This window comes from Cyclopterus lumpus, chromosome 1 (assembly GCF_009769545.1).
Source record: "Cyclopterus lumpus isolate fCycLum1 chromosome 1, fCycLum1.pri, whole genome shotgun sequence".
Classification (NCBI taxonomy): Eukaryota; Metazoa; Chordata; class Actinopteri; order Perciformes; family Cyclopteridae; genus Cyclopterus; species Cyclopterus lumpus.
The window spans coordinates 4,558,200-4,577,087 of record NC_046966.1 but is presented as its reverse complement, the minus strand read 5'-3'; the positions used below and the strand labels follow the sequence as shown (position 1 = coordinate 4,577,087).

At 45.2% G+C, this 18,888-nt stretch overlaps 2 protein-coding genes across 3 annotated transcripts; both read left to right on the top strand.

Annotated features, from left to right (window-relative positions):
* The first annotated feature begins 29 nt into the window (after positions 1–29).
* Positions 30–13,044, top strand: LOC117729876 (recombining binding protein suppressor of hairless-like). Of its 2 annotated transcripts, XR_004609395.1 has the most exons (12): positions 185–265; positions 1,114–1,146; positions 1,286–1,381; positions 1,469–1,634; positions 1,764–1,938; positions 2,030–2,167; positions 2,305–2,417; positions 2,630–2,770; positions 3,948–4,103; positions 4,205–4,308; positions 4,391–5,450; positions 13,025–13,044. XR_004609395.1 is itself a non-coding variant. In XM_034531262.1 (11 exons), the coding sequence occupies exons 1-11, from the start codon at positions 246–248 to the stop codon at positions 4,731–4,733; spliced, it is 1,485 nt and encodes a 494-aa protein (XP_034387153.1). In that variant the 5' UTR covers positions 30–245; the 3' UTR covers positions 4,734–5,842. The 2 variants fall into 2 exon arrangements, 1 of the variants encoding a protein (XP_034387153.1); XM_034531262.1 differs by lacking the exon at positions 13,025–13,044 and having other exon boundaries at positions 30–265; positions 4,391–5,842.
* LOC117739134 (stromal interaction molecule 2-like) lies at positions 8,577–18,436 on the top strand. The gene is made up of 12 exons (XM_034545434.1): positions 8,577–8,673; positions 11,671–11,801; positions 12,913–13,024; positions 13,190–13,301; positions 13,386–13,501; positions 13,683–13,860; positions 13,962–14,139; positions 14,255–14,416; positions 15,535–15,635; positions 15,717–15,970; positions 16,626–16,806; positions 16,978–18,436. The coding sequence occupies exons 1-12, from the start codon at positions 8,577–8,579 to the stop codon at positions 18,434–18,436; spliced, it is 3,081 nt and encodes a 1,026-aa protein (XP_034401325.1).
* The last annotated feature ends 452 nt before the right edge of the window (positions 18,437–18,888 follow it).

Genomic DNA, 18,888 nt, shown 5'->3' with positions numbered 1-18,888 from the left:
CGTCTGCCCGTAGCCCCTCCCTCCCTCTCTCTCCTCACCCCTTTGCCCCGTCACACCTCCCCCCTCTTTCCTCTCCCCCTGCTCTTCCTACCAGTCTGCTCCTTCTGTTGTGCCGCTGGCTTTGGCGAGGGGGCTTTTGGGGGAGGGATCTCGCGATTGTTGGACTCCTCTTTTCTTTTCTTTTTTTCTTCATTTTTTTTCGGGGGGGTGTGTGGAGGGGTGGGGGGGGGGCAGTTATTTGGAAGATGGCGCCCGTTGTTACGGGGTAAGTGCTGAAATTCAAAGCATAATGATATTAAAAGTGTTTCCCCTCCCTCGTGGTGCAACGCCGCCGGTCCGCGGTGTTTTAGAGTGACGTTCTCGGACGTTAGGAGTGTCGCCGCGACCCCCGTAAAGCTAACCGCACGCAGTGCTACTTTGCGGCTTGACGTGGGGTCAGTTACGCTAAACTATTCTTCGTACTATCGCCTTTTTTTTATTTTATTTTTTTTAATCTGCCACTTGTTGAGTTGTCGCGCGACGTGGGCCGTTTCAAACTCTTTTAGAAACTTTTTTTTGGGGGGCCATCAACAGTTTGGCTTTTCTTTTTTTTTTTTTTACTTGGACAGCCTGCTGCGTCTGTTTTTTAATGTGTGTTTCTACTCGCGTTAGTTGAGCTCCGCTACCGACAAAACCAACGTGTCACTCCGCATAGCGCTGCACCGTTAACGTGCTTTAAAAAAAACCACCGCGGTTTGCGGTAATTAGCCGCAGCAGAGACTAGTCCGCGCACATTTGTAGGTTTAATGCCGTTGTTCCTCTTCAAAGAGGAGCCCGAAAAGAGAAGTTTTACGGCGACATTATCATTGAGTCCCCCCCCCCCCCCCCCCAAAAAAAAAAAAACTGTCTTAGAAAACCAACAGTATTAATGCGTGTGTCTGCGCTATTACACCCTTTATACGCGGTGGGATAGCGTTAGAGGCTCGAGGTGACCCGCAGACGTCACTAACATGCCATTTGCCAACTCGCACCACTTTCTGTCAAGCTTGTTGTTTGTTGTTGTTGCCGTCTCTGCCACATTACCCCAGCACTGAAACCACATGTAAGCAACCCTGATGTTTTTCTGTTTGGCAGGAAGTTCGGTGAGCGACCTCAGCGTTTGACAAGGTAGAGTGAGAGAGAGAGAGAGAGAGAGAAACAGTGCAAACCACCCAAAAACATTCCGATCAGTGCAAACAACTTGAGTCATGGAGATGTTTTATGTCATTTATTTGTGTCTTCTGTTTGTCCCACCCCATCATTTCAGGGAGGCTATGAGGAACTACTTGAAGGACAAAGATGACCAAACGGTGCTCATACTGCACGCAAAAGTTGCACAAAAGTCATACGGCAATGAAAAGAGGTCGGTGTGGGAGGCTTTTCATGGCGAAGTCTCAAGTGCACTGTATGTTTTTTTGCTTTTTAAACAACGTCTACTCGCGTCCACCAGGTTCTTCTGCCCTCCGCCGTGCGTGTATCTGATGGGCAGTGGCTGGAAGAAAAAGCTGGAGAACATGGAGAAGGAGGGCTGCACGGAGCAGGAGGCCCAGCCCTGTGCCTTCATTGGGATAGGCAACAGCGAGCAGGAGATGCAGCAACTCCACTTGGAGGGGAAGGTGGGTCAGTGGGTTTCACAGGGGGAGGGGGGGGTGATTATTATTTCTCTCAGATGGAGACAAGAGGGAAGTGAAAAGGGGGGGGGACACACAAACCTAATCCGTATCCCACCCCCCTTCTCACATTAGCACTTCTGCACGGCGAAGACTCTGTACATCAGCGACTCGGACAAACGGAAGCACTTCATGTTGTCGGTGAAGATGTTGTACGGCAACAGCGCCAACATCGGATTCTTCCTCAGCAAGAGGATCAAGGTCATCTCCAAGCCCTCCAAGAAGAAGCAGTCCCTGAAGAACGCCGATCGTGAGTTGAACCAGCTCGAAGAAGACAGCTGTATGGTTTCACAGCACACGTGACGCTTATCTCTCATCCTATTGTCACCCCCCCATTCCAGTGTGTATAGCTTCAGGGACTAAGGTGGCGTTGTTTAACCGCCTGCGTTCCCAGACTGTCAGCACCAGGTATCTTCACGTGGAGGGGGGGAACTTTCTTGCGAGCTCCCAACAGTGGGGAGCCTTCTACATTCACCTCCGTAAGTCTTTATCTGCACTTCATTTTTGTGTGTTTTTTATATATATTTTTTGTGTCATTTTTCTTCTTCCCGTATCCCTCCACCTAATATGCAGAGAGGAAGTTCCACATATAGTTTTGTGTGTCGTTTTTACTCAGTGGACGACGAGGAATCTGAAGGAGAGGAGTTCGCCGTGAGAGACGGCTACATTCACTACGGCCAGACGGTCAAACTGGTCTGCTCCGTCACTGGCATGGCCCTGCCCAGACTGGTATGCACGTGTCTGTGTCAAGTCATTGCGCCAGTTGTCTTGTGATTTGCAAAAACAACAAAATAAGAGCGCGGTCACGCCACTGGGTGTGCTCAAAGTACTCGTAGTTTGCAGATTGTGTTTGTTCTGCTCACTCGTGTACGTGGTTTGTTTCCTGATACGTGTGTTTGTGTGTGTGTGTGTGTGTGTGTGTGTTCGCCTCGGTTCCTCAGGTCATTCGCAAAGTGGACAAGCAGACAGCGTCGATGGACGCCGATGACCCGGTGTCCCAGCTTCACAAGTGTGCCTTCTACTTGAAAGATACCGACAGGATGTACCTGTGTCTCTCGCAGGAGAGGATCATCCAGTTCCAGGTGTGCAATCACACACACGCACACATACACACACACACACACACATAGAGTTTAAGTTTAAGTTAGTTTTTGGGGTTTTAATTTTGCTCCCTGAATCAGTTTTTTTGTAAAATCTCAGTCCCAGTTTTTTTTTTTTATAGATGGTTTAGATATTTAAAAAAAAAACTTTATTTCTCATAGTTGTCCTATAAAGTTGCAGACTGGGAGTATTTTTGTTGTTTTTTTTCCAAGGGAGGAGAATCCTCCCAGTGGTGCAAATTAGCACAGTACTAGGGTGAAGTTGGCAACTAAACACAGTTGCCAAATTCATACCTAACTTTTTTTATTATCAGAAATGTGACTCACCTTTTTTTTTGTCATGTTTTTGTTAATAAAAAAAGAAAAGAGGTCTTTGTTAGAATTTGTTTTAGTGTTGTTCCTGGTAAGGCAGAACCAAAACACTATAAGAAGTGTGAGTCGTCACTCAGTGGTTCGTGGACTGCGACCAGGATTGACAGGAGAGGGGTGGAGCTAAGTACCAGCGAACGCTGAATAAGACACTTTTAGGCGATACAAATAAACATTACAGTTAACTTTCATGAACTGAAAACACGCTGGAAAAGGGTTTAAGTTGTAAGATGAAAACACGGACGACTCCCAGACCGAATAACGCAGCGGCGGCAACCTGTCGATCACCTTATAGCCCCGCCCTAAAGCATACCCTGCTTTATGGTCTGTTTGACTCTAAATGGACCATAATTTACGAAATGAACGTCATGCTGTATTGAAGAAGACTTGAAACTTATGATTTAGACCATAAACTCATGTTTACAATGTTTACTGAGTCATTTTCTCATAGACTTCTATACAATCTGACTTGTTTTTGCAGACAAGTCGCCCCCCGATGGTCAGAGAGAATGCAAGTTTTAACTCACCTACCCATGCACCTATTATGAATGTATAAGCTCGTGGTTGTTACTCCGATGAGGTTTCACTCAGTGTCTTGCTTTAAAGCAGGTATGTGTACCCACACTAGACCTCTTTTTGTTTTAACGAGCATTCCAGGTCTTTGCCCCTGTCGTTGGTAAGCCTCCTACCTGACAACAGTAGCTCGCTCGCCTATGTTCTTCTTGTTAGATATAAAAGTGGGTAGTGAATCATTATTTTTTATTCTGTGTACATCGTTGTTTTCCCCCAGGCCACACAGTGCTCCAAAGAGACTAACAAGGAGATGGTCAACGACGGGGCTTCCTGGACTATCATTAGCACCGACAAGGCCGAGTACACCTTCTATGAGGGCATGGGCCCCGTCCCCACGCCGGTCACACCTGTCCCCGTGGTGGAGAGTCTGCAGGTATGCGTTTTACACAAGAACCATTCTGGTTACCGACTATTTCCCATTTAGGTTGGAAGGACCTTTTTTTAAGACATAAAACGCTCTTTGTGTGTCTGAAGTTAAACGGCGGCGGAGACGTTGCGATGCTGGAGCTGACCGGACAAAACTTCACCCCGAAGCTGAGGGTGTGGTTCGGAGACGTTGAGGCCGACACCATGTACAGGTGAGCGTTTACGTCCGTGTGAGTGTGTAACCAACCGTCAAACCCCGTCTCATCCTATCCCATCCTGTCACCACCCCCTTAGATGCGGAGAGAGCGTCCTGTGCGTGGTGCCGGACATCTCTGCCTTCAGGGAGGGCTGGCGCTGGGTGAGACAGCCGGTGCAGGTCCCCGTCACGCTGGTCCGCAACGACGGAGTCATCTACGCCACGGCGCTCACCTTCACCTACACCCCCGAGCCGGGCCCGCGGCCCCACTGCAGCGCCACGGGGGCCATCCTGCGGACGCGCAGCGCCTCCTCCTCATCGCCGGCATCTTCGTCCTCGCCGTCGTCCTCATTGGGCGGGCTCGGGGACGGCCACGGGGCGTACAGCGGCAGCGACTCAGGCGTTTCGTCGGGGGCGTCGACCATGTTGGTGCTGTCCTAGAGGCTCGGGCAGGAGACTGCGCGCCACAGACTTGTGAGCCAAAGAGGCTCGTGGACCTGTGAGGGATCACACGCTGAGTCGGGCGCCCTTCATCGGAGAGCAGCTGGAGGAGGAGGAGGAGGAGGAGGAGGAGACAGCTTAAAGAGAATACTTGGGATAACTGAATCTTTAGCTCCCTCTCCTGGTTTGTTTTGGACATGTCAACAGCTGCACTCAAAGGACTCTGACATTCAAGATCTTCGCCTGAAAGAAGACTAATCTGCCGTCTAACTCTCACAACAAACTGATTTGTACAAGAGACATGTTTTTTGTTCTTCTAATGACTGTTTTCACTACTCTCTCTTTCTACTGAGATTATGTTCTGACCGAAAAGCTGGTTGATTCATCTGCTGTGTGCAAGGGGAAATGTTGTAAGAGTAACATAGTTTTTACGGACCAAGGAATATCATAATTTTTTATTTTATTCATATTATATTTTATAAGCTTGTGCCGAGGTACATATTGACATTTTTTTTGTCTTTTTTGTCTTTTCTTTTTCGGTATGATGCTGCATAGTAAGTTCACTTTTGTTACCAAATAGAATTTGTGTTTTGTCTCAATTCTTCTAGGTCAGCGGGTTTAACCGATCGGTCCCGGAAAACGTTCCCCAACTTTTTATATCAAAGATGACATTGTTTGTGTGTGTGTGTTTGTGTGTGTGTGTGTGTGTGTGTGTGTGTGAGATAACTTGTAATACACTCTGTGTATTATGGATTCTGGGAGACAGAGGTTAGCTGAAGGTTGTCTGATTGGTTCCCACTTTCTTTTGTTACCACAGCATCTGACACAGCGGTGCTTCTTATTCCAGAGTGGTGATGCCTTTTTAGGGGGAAAAAAATGACAGTACTAAGTTTTTTTTAATGTAAAATAACTACTAAGTCACGGAACAAAGAAGGAATGTCACAGTATAGATTTAATTCCGTGCACATGGCACAGATGTTTTTTTGGAGGGCACTTAAAGGGACAGTTCACCCCAGAATCGACTACATATTGTTCCTCCTTTCCCTGCAGTGCTGTCAATCAATCTGGGGACAAAATTCAATAAAATACATTTGAAAAACTCAGAAATGATGACGGTGACTCAACATAATTCACAGATCGTGGGGGGGGGGGACTATGGTTGAAAGAAAAGGCATTTTTGTCTGACCGCAAATGCAATAGAACTCGTTTGACGGTTGTGCTCCGGGCCGTCCGCGATGAGGCCACGGCTTGCATGGATTCCCACTTTGTTCAGCAGTTCGAGGGTACAAATGTCCCCCTTGTGTTCTGACTCACCAAACTGGTCAGGAATGACTTTTTTTTTTTTTTTTAAAGGGCGTCTCCTTAAAAATCACAACACGCTCTTATTTGTCTCACAGACCATCCGGCTGTTGGTGTCGTGTGCTCACTTTTCAGGGAACTGTGGTAGGTTGCGCCGGCTTTGCACACCGTTTTTTTTGTGGCAAATGATGCAGATGTGTTGGGATGTGGCGTCCAAAATACAGTGTCGCTGGTCCCTGCACGGCCCAGCCAGTGGGCGCTCAGTCTCTTGCGGCGTCGCAACGCATCACGTTCTTAAACCCCCGTGATGACATCGCTCCATCTTTTCTTTATGTTGTATTGGTCTTTTATAAGTTAATCAATCCAATAAGGTTCCAATAAAATATCAGGTCGAAGCTGAACGTCACTCAGAAGCGTTTTGGTTGAGTTTTTAAAAAAAAGAGTTTTACAGGAGAGTATGTGCAGTCATTATAAAATAAAGTGTGTATATATATATTTATTTGTATGTATGTGTATATACATATATATATATGTATACCCACAGTACATATGTGTATATACATTATATGTATGTAGATATATATATATAATAATAATAATACATCGAATTTATATAGCGCTTTTCAAAACACACAAAGACACTTATATATATGTATATACACATAGTACATACGTGTATGTATGTGTACTGTATATATATATGCACACACTTGTATATATACAGTATATACACATAGTACATATGTGTATGTATGTGTGTGTATATATACTGTATATGTATATATATACACATGCATACACATATGTACTATGTGTATATATATACATATATATATATATGTATACACATAGTACATATGTGTATATATATATACACATATATATATACAGTATATACATAGATAGCTGTATAATTATACATACACACATACATACATACACATATGTACTATGTGTATTTATATATATATATACACACACACATAGTACATACTGTATGTGTATGTATGTGTATATATATACATATATATATATATATATATATACATATGTATACACATAGTATGTATGTGTATATATATACACATAGATATACAGTATATACATAGATAGCTGTATATATATATATATATATATATACATACATACACATATGTACTGTGTATTTATATATATATATATATATATATATATATATATATATATATATATACACACACATAGTACATACTGTATGTGTATGTATGTGTATATATATATATATATGCATTCTCCACTCACTCTGACCCCAGAGGCCTGATTGGACATGTGCTGCTCTGGCATGCTCCACGGGCTAGAGGTCAAAGCTGGCCCACTATTTTTAAACCGGGAGCCGAATTGCTGGAAAGAAACCTGACACTTTGTTACTGTTTCAGTCAACTTGTTGCCGTGTGTTTGTGTGCGTAGTCCTGTGACCTGTCTCTTGATACTTCTAGTTTGGGGAGACACGTCTGGGGAGAGTGCGTCTGGGTGCGCAATGGTTTACCTGCATGGCCCATCCACGGAGCTCCGAGATCTGCGCACAAGGACACAAGTGTCGGACCCAGACGGGCTGGCCACACGCGCTCTAACCGACATGAAAGCCTTGAGCTTTACCTCCCATCGTGACGTCTAAGGAGGTCTCTAATTGAGCCTCCAGTAAAGCCATAAAAACCAGACAGGTGGTCATCTGGAAGGAGAGACTGCTCTGTGCTGTGTTACGCGTTCACGTTGTGGTTTTTGAAAGCAGTTGCTCGGTTCTGTTACAAATGACAGATTATATAAAACTAAATATGGAGGTCACTGGAGCAACGCGGCAGTTCCGTGCGTTTGGTTAAGGAGGGGGGAGGGGAGGGGGGGGGACATAAGTGTTAGGGGCCCTGTCGCTAGAGAGAGGGAAAGGGTGTGTGGGGGGAGAGAGGTGGTAAGATCCGCGTAGCAACGTCACATCTCGACCTCGATCTTCTTGGGAAAGGGCTGAGAGGAAGAGAGAACAGGACAAGCGCGATGATGTGGCTCGAGGAGCAGAGAAGCTGTCTGCACCCTGAGCGGATTATTTCTGCCTTCTTTTTAAAGAACTGAGCCAATAAAGCTGTTTTCATCGGATTGTATGAATGATGGATGAACCTCGGGAGTCTTAACTCCTAACTTTATATTAGGCCTAAGTGTGGATTTATATCTGTCGGGTTTCCCCAGGAATACCATCGCCCTCGTTTGGAGTGGTTTTACGCACAGCCCCGGTCGTGTTTGGATGAGACTGCACATCATCGCCGCAAACTTCCCGAAGAGTGTTGGAACTGTTTTTGTTGTTGTGCGCTGTCACCGAGTTGAAGTCATTCAAACTGCCAGATTTTTAAAGCCGTTTGCCGGTCACTGCAGGGGCGCGCACAGCTTCCAGCAGACCGCCACCGGTGCCTCCTGAACGGGGTGGGGGGTGGTGGGGGGGGTCGGTACCGTGCATGTTGTTTTTCCCTTTGTTTTGAATTATTTCTCGACTCTGGACGACAGTACTATCCGCCATCTGAAATGCTGCCCCTGTCCCCGCTCTTGCTCCTCGTTTTCCCCGCTGTGCTCTTGGTGGCCGCGCACGGCGCCGGGGACCTCCAGGGGATCACCTTCCCCAGCGGGAGCTCAAGCTTCGACCCAACAGGTATAAACACAAAAATCAATTCTCAACCTGGTGAAAAAAGTATTTACATCGGCAGTAATGTGTCAGCTATCACAGTCCGCACATTGGCGTGACCTTCTGCTAATTTTCCCTGATTTTCTCCCCATTTTTCCCATTTCCAAGCCACTCAAAAACATGTGAACCATTCATGGTTTCTAAAAGTGTTATTTATTAATTTGCCCTGTTTTTGAGGCCATTTAGGCCATTTTATTACACTGAAAGGTAGAGTGAGTCATCATCTGCATATTAGAACACCTAATTGGTAGAAATTGTTTTTTTTAGTCTTTGCCAAAAAGACATTTCGGAAACAAGAATCTTTTCTTTCTAATTATATTGATAGTAAACTCATCACAATTTTAAATCTTTCAGTGGGTTTTATAATATAAGTGTAACCTTGCGTTGTCCCAACGGTTGCATCTCACCTGTGGAATGAGTTAAACCCAGGTCATATTTGGAGACTCAGATCACACACACACACACACACACACACACACACACCATTTGCATACACCATTGATATTTAATAGCCCATCCAGCGAAGAGGTTTCCTCACTATTGAGAAATGCAGGTTTCATAAACAACCAGGGGATCCATGTCTTTGCCTTGTCCGGCTGTGGGAATGAGATCATGGGTCATTGATAAGTACTCTCAACGGTCTTGATTTTAAGTGAAATTGCAGATTGTTAAGAATTTCAACAATGTATCACCGGGCCTAATATAGCCTGAAAAGAGGCACTCACATCTGGCAGGAAACCATAATTGTCACCCCCTTATATACAGCTGTGGTCCATTTGACAGACTCATCTCGCCCTAGCATACCCCTCGGTGACCCCTGGGCCCGTCATCTCCCCGGAGCTCCAAAACACAGAGTCACAGAGACAAAAATGGACTCTGTGTGTCATCTTCTCCTGCATTAGTGTTCCCGTATTATACCAAAGCCTGGAACACACAGTACGGTTTAAAGTCAACAGTTGTTTTTGGGCCATGATGGCCGGTATTCTAAAGTGCTTGGTGGCATGTGGCCACGTACATTTAGCACACATTGTCTTGTAGTGTTCTGGAGTTAAAGATTGAGCCCCAAACTCATTGGTGAAACCCCTGGAGGCTGTTCCAGTTGTAACAAACATGTTTTATTTTTGTGTTGTAATTGTAGATTTATGTTGCAAGTTCCCAGTTGGTTAAAACTGTTACTGTAAAAGTCTGCTTTGGTATCCATGATCTATTGACACTTAAACAAACAGTAGCCAAAACATGTCAGTCTCTAGGTTCAGTGTTTAATTCTGTCTTAAATCAAACAAAGTGAGAAGTACATGGAAGCCCTGGTGCTTTGCAGACTGATATTTGGGTTTTGTTATAATGCTAATCTTTAAATACCTTAGATTGTAACACTTTCCTTGATAATGGTTAAAATGCTTTGAATGACATTATTCCTATTTCATTATTCACCTTGGAAACATCAATGCAAGGTCCATGTCACTACTAAATGCATTTTGAGGTGAGATTGTTTCGTCAAATAGACTATACTCGTTATTCAGGTAGTTACTAATACAGTACATGAAAATAATTGCATTTTTTATTGTTATTTGATAATTAATTTCAATTATATTTATATAAGTCATTAATGGCACACATGTTAGCCTTTATGCTGGAAAATAGAAATGCTTCTTGCACATGAAAGAAAAAGTATAAAGATAAGCTGGACTGGGGGTTAAGGAACACCCAGTTGCATCTATCATAATGTTCTTTTTTGTGGACTTTTCAGTGTTATTGACTGATTATCTGCCGATGGCAATATGCTTTCCTAAACTCAGACAAGAGGGTGTGGATGAAGCATTAACGCCAAACATTTTCCTCAAGTCGGGGCTGACTAGTTAGCTAGCTATCTTGTCCACCATGATTTCATACTACAGTCACCGAACATAAAAATCATCAAGTAAACTGCTGGGTCTGTAATACTGGAACATGTAGCCAGACTTTACTGTTTTTAACTTACCATTCAGGAGGGCCATTGCTAGCGCTAATCGCTATTGCCAATTGCTAGTAGGCCTATGTTGAATATTGTTATGATTATTGTTTGTTTGCTGAGTCTGTTGCATTGACAAAATACAATATACAGTAAACTGTTGTAAACGTTTGTGATTTGAGTTTACATGCAAGGCTGGGATATGTAAATGCTACTAATTAGCTTTGATGCTAGAGATGTGTATGCTACCAATTAGCATTAGCGGGTCAGGCTAAATGAAAGTCTGCAGAGTCGGGAGACGTTGGTTTTATAGGACGGGCTGGGAGGGGAGGTGATTGGTAACAAAAGCATATGCATCACCTGGCTGCATATCAGCTAATAACCAGGTTGGAGGGTACACAATATGTAGAATCTGAATAATTTGCACTCAAATGTCAAGATTAAGACCCGCATCCATCAACAACATTACTAAATACCCGTATGAATAGTTATTTAGCTGATACATAGTTGTTTAAGGGGTTTAGATAACTCTTTGAATTTGATTGACAGAGACAGCCAGGAAACACATTGGGTACATTAACATTTATGCATCTTTCTATATTGCATGGGTTTTAACAGGACACCCCGCATGACTCGTATTGATAAACACGCAATTAATAATTACTGGCTCAGACTTTGTTTGTATTGTACGAGCAACCATGGCCATTGACTTGCACATATTTTGAATAGGCTAAAAAGGAGACTTTTCTGATGTACAGTAGGAGGGATGGATGAATAAATCATCCTACAAATGGCAATGTGCACCCCATGTATAACTGAAAGAATCACAATGACTCAGGACTGAGAGAATCCCTGCCCCAAAAGGAGTATCTGTAAGTGTTGATAGATTAGATTCATTAAACAGCTGAGCTTCATTAAAGGATGGCTGATGGATAAGTTGAGTGAAATATGAATTGATACACAGTAATGGCCTCCCTTAACCCATGTAGACCCCTGCATGGTGGTGTATCCACCATGCGTCAGCGAGGCGGATCGCTACAGCCTGGAGGCCCTGCGGAGCATCCATCAGATGATGGACAATGACCAAGACGGAGGGATCGAGGTGGAGGAGAGTTTGGAGGTACAGAACTCGCCCTTCATGAGATGTTTACCCCGTTTTCTCATCTGTTCATAAAATCCTCGTGAGTGCATGTTGTTGCATGAGACAGACGTGGTAATGCAGTTCAACAACAGGTGTTCAGGCTGGTGGACGAGTCAAGGATAGCAACGGTATAACTTTTGCTTTTGGCTCGGCGTCAAAGTGGGTTTGCTCGAATAGAATACTGCAACACTGGTGACCTTCATAGTCATACTTGACAGCCTAACTCCTCTTAATATGTCCTGACTCCAGCTTTCTTTAGTCTTCCGACAGTTACTTGAAGTTGTCACAAACAAACTTGAAAAGACGCACCGCTCGCCTCAGTGGAGAAATGCATTCTGCAGAAATAATATAAATGTCTTGACTTCAGTTATTTGTTTGTTAACTGCATGAAATTCGATGAAAAAATACAAGTTAAATGGTTACAATGAATTCCTAAATATTACGAAATGATGTTGCAAAGCTAGGTTTATAGCTGTCATCTCTTATCTTATTTTGCAGACCTAGTGCACCAAACTTTTTTCTCTCTCTCTCTACAAATACATTTTGTTAATGAGCCAAAAACAAAACAATATTTCCGTGTTAATGATATCCAGAGGGAATAAGTATTTTGTCCAAAGACTGTGAGTCTCTATTTGTATGTGACATTGGTAGTAAATCCCTTCTAGAATGCAACTCAGGGATACAGTATCCCGGGGCTCGGGTTGCGGTTGCCATAGAGACTTAAAGAGGGGTGGAGGGGGCTGGGCTCATCAGAACAAGATTCCCTCTAGCCCTCGCATGTAGCCTCACTTTACAGCCAAGGACACATTCCAAGACTGCACCAACACACACACAACCACACAACACACACACACACACACACACACTTGCAATAGACACTCGTGCTCCTGCCGGCATTCTAAATAAATGCAGACTCAAAACACCCACTCCTTATTCCTAATCTAAATACATAACACACCGACCACATTCACCCAATTTATTTTTGACAGAGAGGTTGAATGCTCAGCTAATGTTTCGTGCTCCGCGACCCCTAACCTTGCTCTTTCAAGTTTTCACATGTTCCTTCTGTCCCTAACTTGTCTTTTTGCAGTTCATCATGGAGGACATGAAGCAGCAGCAGACCAACAAGCACAGCCACCTGCACAGAGAAGACCAACACATCACAATTGAGGAGCTCTGGAGGGGCTGGAAGTTGTCCGAAGGTGTGTGTGTGTGTGTGTGTGTGTGTGTGTGTGTGTGTGTGTGTGTGTGTGTGTGTGTGTGTGTGTGTATGAGATAGAGAGAGAGAGAGAAAGTGTCTGTGTGTTCCAGGGTGTCAACCTCTACTTTGTCTCATTTTGTCTCCTTTTGCCTGTCTCACATCTCAGTCCATAATTGGACTCAGGATGACGTGCTCCGCTGGCTGAAGGATTTTGTCGAATTGCCCCAGTACGAAAGGAACTTTAAGGACTTCAGGGTCAATGGAAACACACTCCCCAGGTGAGGAAGTCTCTTGTTTGCTGTTGTCCGTTGTAAAAACAAGTCAGTCGCATCAACGTGCCGCACTTTGACACCTGTGTGCAGGATTGCAGCCAACGAGCCGTCATTCCTGAGTGGCCATCTGAGGGTTCAGGACCAGAGAGACAAACAGAAGCTTAACATCAAAGCTCTAGACGTGGTCCTGTTTGGACCGCCGACACGTAAGGACACGCCCTCATGCTTTTTCCTCTCCCTCTCCCAATGCCTCACAGACCTAAAAACCCTCCCAGCTTCCTCGATTTGTTTCTGCTGGCATGCTCCCATTGTCCCGTCCCATCATCTACGATGCATTTATGATCCATCCACCATTAATTATACTCCCGACCTTCTATTGCACCATAGGCCCCCCTCATAACTACATGAAGGACCTGCTGCTCATCGTGTCGGTGGTGATGGGAGTGGGAGGCTGCTGGTTTGCCACGGCCCAGAACAAATCCAGTAAATTCCACATAGCCAGGATGATGAAAGATTTGGAAAGTCTGCAGAGAGCTGAGCAGAGCCTCATAGACCTGCAGGAGCAGTAAGTATTGGGCTATCGGCGTCTCTCACTTACTGGACATTGTTGAATTGACTTTGTTTGGCTTGATTGCCTAAAACAAAATAAACCGTTCCCTTGCTCAGACTTGCGGAGGCGCAGGAGGAAAAACGCAATGTCGCGGAGGAGAAACAGAACCTGGAGGAGAAGATGAGGGATGAGATCATGGGGGCGCAGGAGGAGGCTTACCGCCTGCACGAGCTGAGGCAGGGCGCCGTCAGCGAGCTCAGCCGCCTCCGATACGCAGAGGAGAAGCTGCTGCAGGTACACTTGCTTTACTTTGGGAAGTTTAAAGGAGTTAAGGGACAGAATCTAATCTTTTTGCACACAGTTTTCAGCAATATGTCTACCGATGCTCCCCACCCCCCCCTCTCTTCAGGTCCGCGGGGCGCTGAAGCAGGCGGAGAAGGACATGCAGGCTAGCTCGACTGCCTCCGAGGCCCTCCAGCTGTGGTTGCAGCTGACGCATGAGGTTGAGGTCCAGTACTACAATGTCAAGAGGCACAGAGCAGAACTACAGCTCGCCATCGCCAAGGAAGAGGTACTGTCTAGAAAAAGGGGGGGGGGGGGGGGGGTGCACACATGAAAAACACACATATTTAAAGGGACTGCATTGGATATGTGTCACGACCCGGCTCAGGCGCCGCGACAAAACGTACTGGAGACGCAGCGTTTCAACCAAAAAGGGTTTTTATTAATTAACTCAGGCGGCTGTCGAAGCCCCAACGCAGCCAAGAACACAGATAACATATAAACGCTGTCGGCTGACAGGCCGCACACCGCGGCAGCTACGGGGAGAGAGAGAGAGAGAGAGAGAGAGAGAGAGCCGTCACCGGGGCGGAGCTTTATGCCTAGGTACTGCTCATCAGGGAGACCCTGCAGGAGACAGAGAGACAGGCAGAAGACACAGACAAACAGACAGACAGGTCTCCCCCCCCCACCCCCCCACCCCCCACACACACATTCTCTATCCCCTTCACATACCGGATGTCCAAACAGTAGGACTGCAAGAAGAGCGACCACCTGATCAACCTCTGGTTGGAACACTGCAACGAGTTCAGGAAGGTAAGTGGGTTGTGGTCAGTAAAAACAACCAACGGTGTACCACTGCCTCCCACATACACGTCAAAGTGTTTTAGTGTCATGATTAGCGCTAGCGCTTCCTTCTCCACAACCGAGTAATTCAGCTGGCAGGAGTTAAACTTCCTTGAAAAGTAGCCCACAGGCCTGTCCATACCCCGGTCATCTGCCTGCATGAGGACGGATCCTGTTCCTACATAGCTGGCATCCACAAACAGCTTGAATGGTCTGTCAAAACGCGGGGCAGCCAGAACTGGTGAAGAACAGAGGAGTGCCTTCACCTGTTCGAATGCCTTCTGACAGCCCGGTGACCAGACAAATTTCACCTTACCCTTAAGCAAATCGGTGAGCGGCGCCACAACCGTTGAATAGCTTTTACAGAAACTCCTGTAATAGCCAACGAGACCAAGAAAGCGCATCAGCTCTTTTTTGGTTTCTGGAACTGCATACTGCTCCACAGCCCACACTTTTGCACTCAGCGGCCGCACGTTAAGGAAGTAATTACAAAACGTGTAAAGGGCATTTCCATTTTTATAATTTCTCCTACATCAACTGACCTGTACCTGTGTTCCCTTGCAGGCAGAGAGGATTAAGAAGAAGAGGAGTTCTCTGTTCGGGACTCTCCATGTCGCACACAGCTCCTCTCTAGACCAAGTTGACCACAAGATCCTAGAGGCAAAGTGAGTTAGAAATGACCCTTGTGCAGGTTTTGTCTGCGTCCGCCACACTAATGCAACATATGGCCTTTGTACGTCCCAAAGGAATTCCTTGTTCGAAGTGACAGCCTGCCTACGGGAGCGCCTGCATCGGTGGCAGCAGATCGAGCGCCTCTGTGGCTTCCCCATCATCAGGAATCCCGGCCTCTCAAACCTCACTGCTCAGCTCTACTCAGACTCGATCCCCTTGGGGTTTCCCAGAGTGCCCAAGCCATCTTGGTCCTGCCACAGCTCTGTGCATGGATCTATGGAGAATCTGTTAGAGGAGCCTGCCTCCCCAATCATACCTCAGATGTCGGGTCAGTAACAGCAATGGTGGCTTTTTGGTTCTTTATTTGGACCCCCACCAGTGTCCACAAAGGGTTTGGATCCAGTGACGCCGGAGGCCATGGCACGTGATTCACGCAACTTTCAATATGCATCAAATCATTCAGTAACCCCTTGTGTTCTGTACTAAAACACCTGTAATGTTTTAGGTGTATCAATAGTAGAAATACATCTTTTGGGAATATCAACATCTTCCACATACATATAAAATCAAGAAGAAAAACAGAAAAATTACAATCCATTTACTCTTCATCCACTGAAAAAATAACTTCAATGCCCGCCGCCATTTCTGAAAACGTCAGCAAACACATCTTGACTTGAACTCTAAGCTTTTTTAAATTTTCACTTGCGTGGTTGTGAATACCACAAGAATGCGGGCCGTTCTTATGGCCTCTACTCGTGAACACATTGAAGGCAGCGTTAGCTCGAGGGCTCGCTGAGTTTCCACCTCTTTTGAATCATATATTTTGCAAAGATGTGAGGACAAATTTTGCCGTGCCAGATTCTGATGTTACCAGAACTCTGCGCTTGTAAAGTAGGGTTGTATCTTCATCGCTTCACCACTTTCAGATGTCATGACTTGTCTTATCTGTTGTGCTGATTGGTTCATCTTTGATCTTCCTCCAGTTCAACCACTGAAGCGCTCTCCTCAAATACGTGGATCCACCATTTGTCGGTCACGGCGTCCCGCCACGATCCCTCAGCCAGCAGCCGCCATGAGCTCCCCAGAACCAGACCTTCTGATCCCCATACAAGCCCCGTACGCTTGTGAGGAAGAGGGGCTGTTCCTGAAAACTCTAAAGAAACAGTATGTCTTTCTGCCCATCAGTTTCAAAGGCCAATTTGTTTTCACACGCTGCTCATGCTAAAACACTTTCTATCAGTGACGCAGTATTTGTTCATTCCTTGATTCCTTTCCTTGTTGTCTTTCTTGCTCTTTTCTTCCCCTATTCTACCTTTAATTTCTCTCACTAATTAGAGACTCCCAAGAGATGTTTTCAGACACAGAATATATCACTTCACCTCCTCTCAGCAAAATGTTCCCTAATCCTACTGTTGACACGTCCCCTCAAAAGCTCTATCATGATGGAACTGAACTATTTTCAGACAGCTCCATTACAAAGCATTTGAGTAAAGAAGTGGAAGCTGTTGTTGAATCTCCAGTTCGCAAAACTTCGGCCCAGGAACTTGAAGCTTGTCTCGACGTCAGCTGCAGAAAGATGGCCAAAGAAGAGTCTTTGATAGAGGCTACGTCAAGGAAGATATCCAGAGACAGGAGTGAAGTTCCCATGGATGCTGCGGTTCGAAAGGTGCTTTCCAATGAGTTGGATGCAGAATTCTCAGGCAGGAAAGTAGAGAGAGATACGATGGGAGATTTGATGGACACAGCTTCAAGGAACGTATACAGAGAAAGAAGTGATTTACCTCTGGACATGAGAAAGATTATTTGGAATGAATTAGAAGCAACAACAGTTGCGGCACCTAGGAAGATTTCAAGAGATATGATGGGGGTTTCAATGGACAGTGCCTCAAGGAAGATGATACAAGATGATGTTGAGCATCGGCTTTACTCAGTGCCCAGAAGGATTACAAGAGATTCAATGGGAACGTCCTTCGACAAAGGTTCTAGAAGGTTTACATGGACTAATGAAGACTGCCAGCTTGATTCCTCTGTGAAGGTGTTAGCAATGGACAGCATGGCTGAGGCCCCTAGAACACCACCAAGAAAGATATCCAGAGATGAGCTGGAGTATTTTACAGATACTGCTTCCATAAATTTGCTGCCCAGAGAGAGATTTGACGCACTCATGGATACTTCGTCATCTACAGAGAAGCAACAGTTCGGTTTAGGACCGTCAACAAGTAGAAGGATACTGAGTGATGAACTTGAGATGTCTGCTGGTTCTCTCAAAAGGAAAATGCCAAGAATTGACATTGATACATCCATAGACACTCCCACAGGAAATATCTCCTGGGATATAGTTGATCTTCCAATGGAAATACCGAAACAATCAATACTCAGGGAGGAATTGGGAGCATCTGAATCAAGTTCATCACCAGGTCGAATTGGACAGCCAGACCTTATGTTAACCTCCCAGGTACCATGGAATTCATCATCAGACCTTTTCGCTGGCCCGCTGAGCCAGCTTGTGTACGATGGAATCCTCGAGAAGTCCTGCCACTCCGGGGCTACGACCCCAATCAGTCTCTCGGTTTCAACACCCAACCTGCCCCAGAGCAGGCTGCTATCAGAGGTGGAGCCACCATTGCCACGATCAAGGACTGCTTTCCCGTCTCCTGCATCGCCCCCTGAGACTGGCGAGGAGAAGAACAAACATAAGGAAAAGAGCAAGAAATCCTCAAAGCTCAAAAATCTTTTCAAAAAGAAAACTGAGTCAACTCCAGAGAAGTCCCAAAGTGGTCTACAAAAGCTCTGACGACCAGCTAAGAAGGTGTTCCCTTTTTTATTGAACCAGAAAATGAGAGTTTCAGGACCTCGTTGACGATATCTGGCATAGAAAGCTGAAGTTGAATTATTTTTTGATTATTGAGTTTTATGTAGACATATGGTTGATACCATATATTATATTAGCTGCAGTTTTTTGAGGCTTTGCCTATGGTTGAAGTATTAAATTGTGCTGCTCTTCTGTGTAACAAAGGCAATGCTTGAATTCAACATGAACCTCCAGTGAAGACATTTGAAGACAACAATTTTGATGGTTTTACATGAGAGATTTTTGTGTTGTTTGTGTTCTTCTCACCGGTTTAAAGTTGTGAAAACGTGATGTAACATATCTCGCGCACCAATCAGGTTTTTAGAAATGTTTCAATCAGAATCTGATGACAGTTGTGGGATGTTTGATCACCAAATTATTGAAACCACACCCAC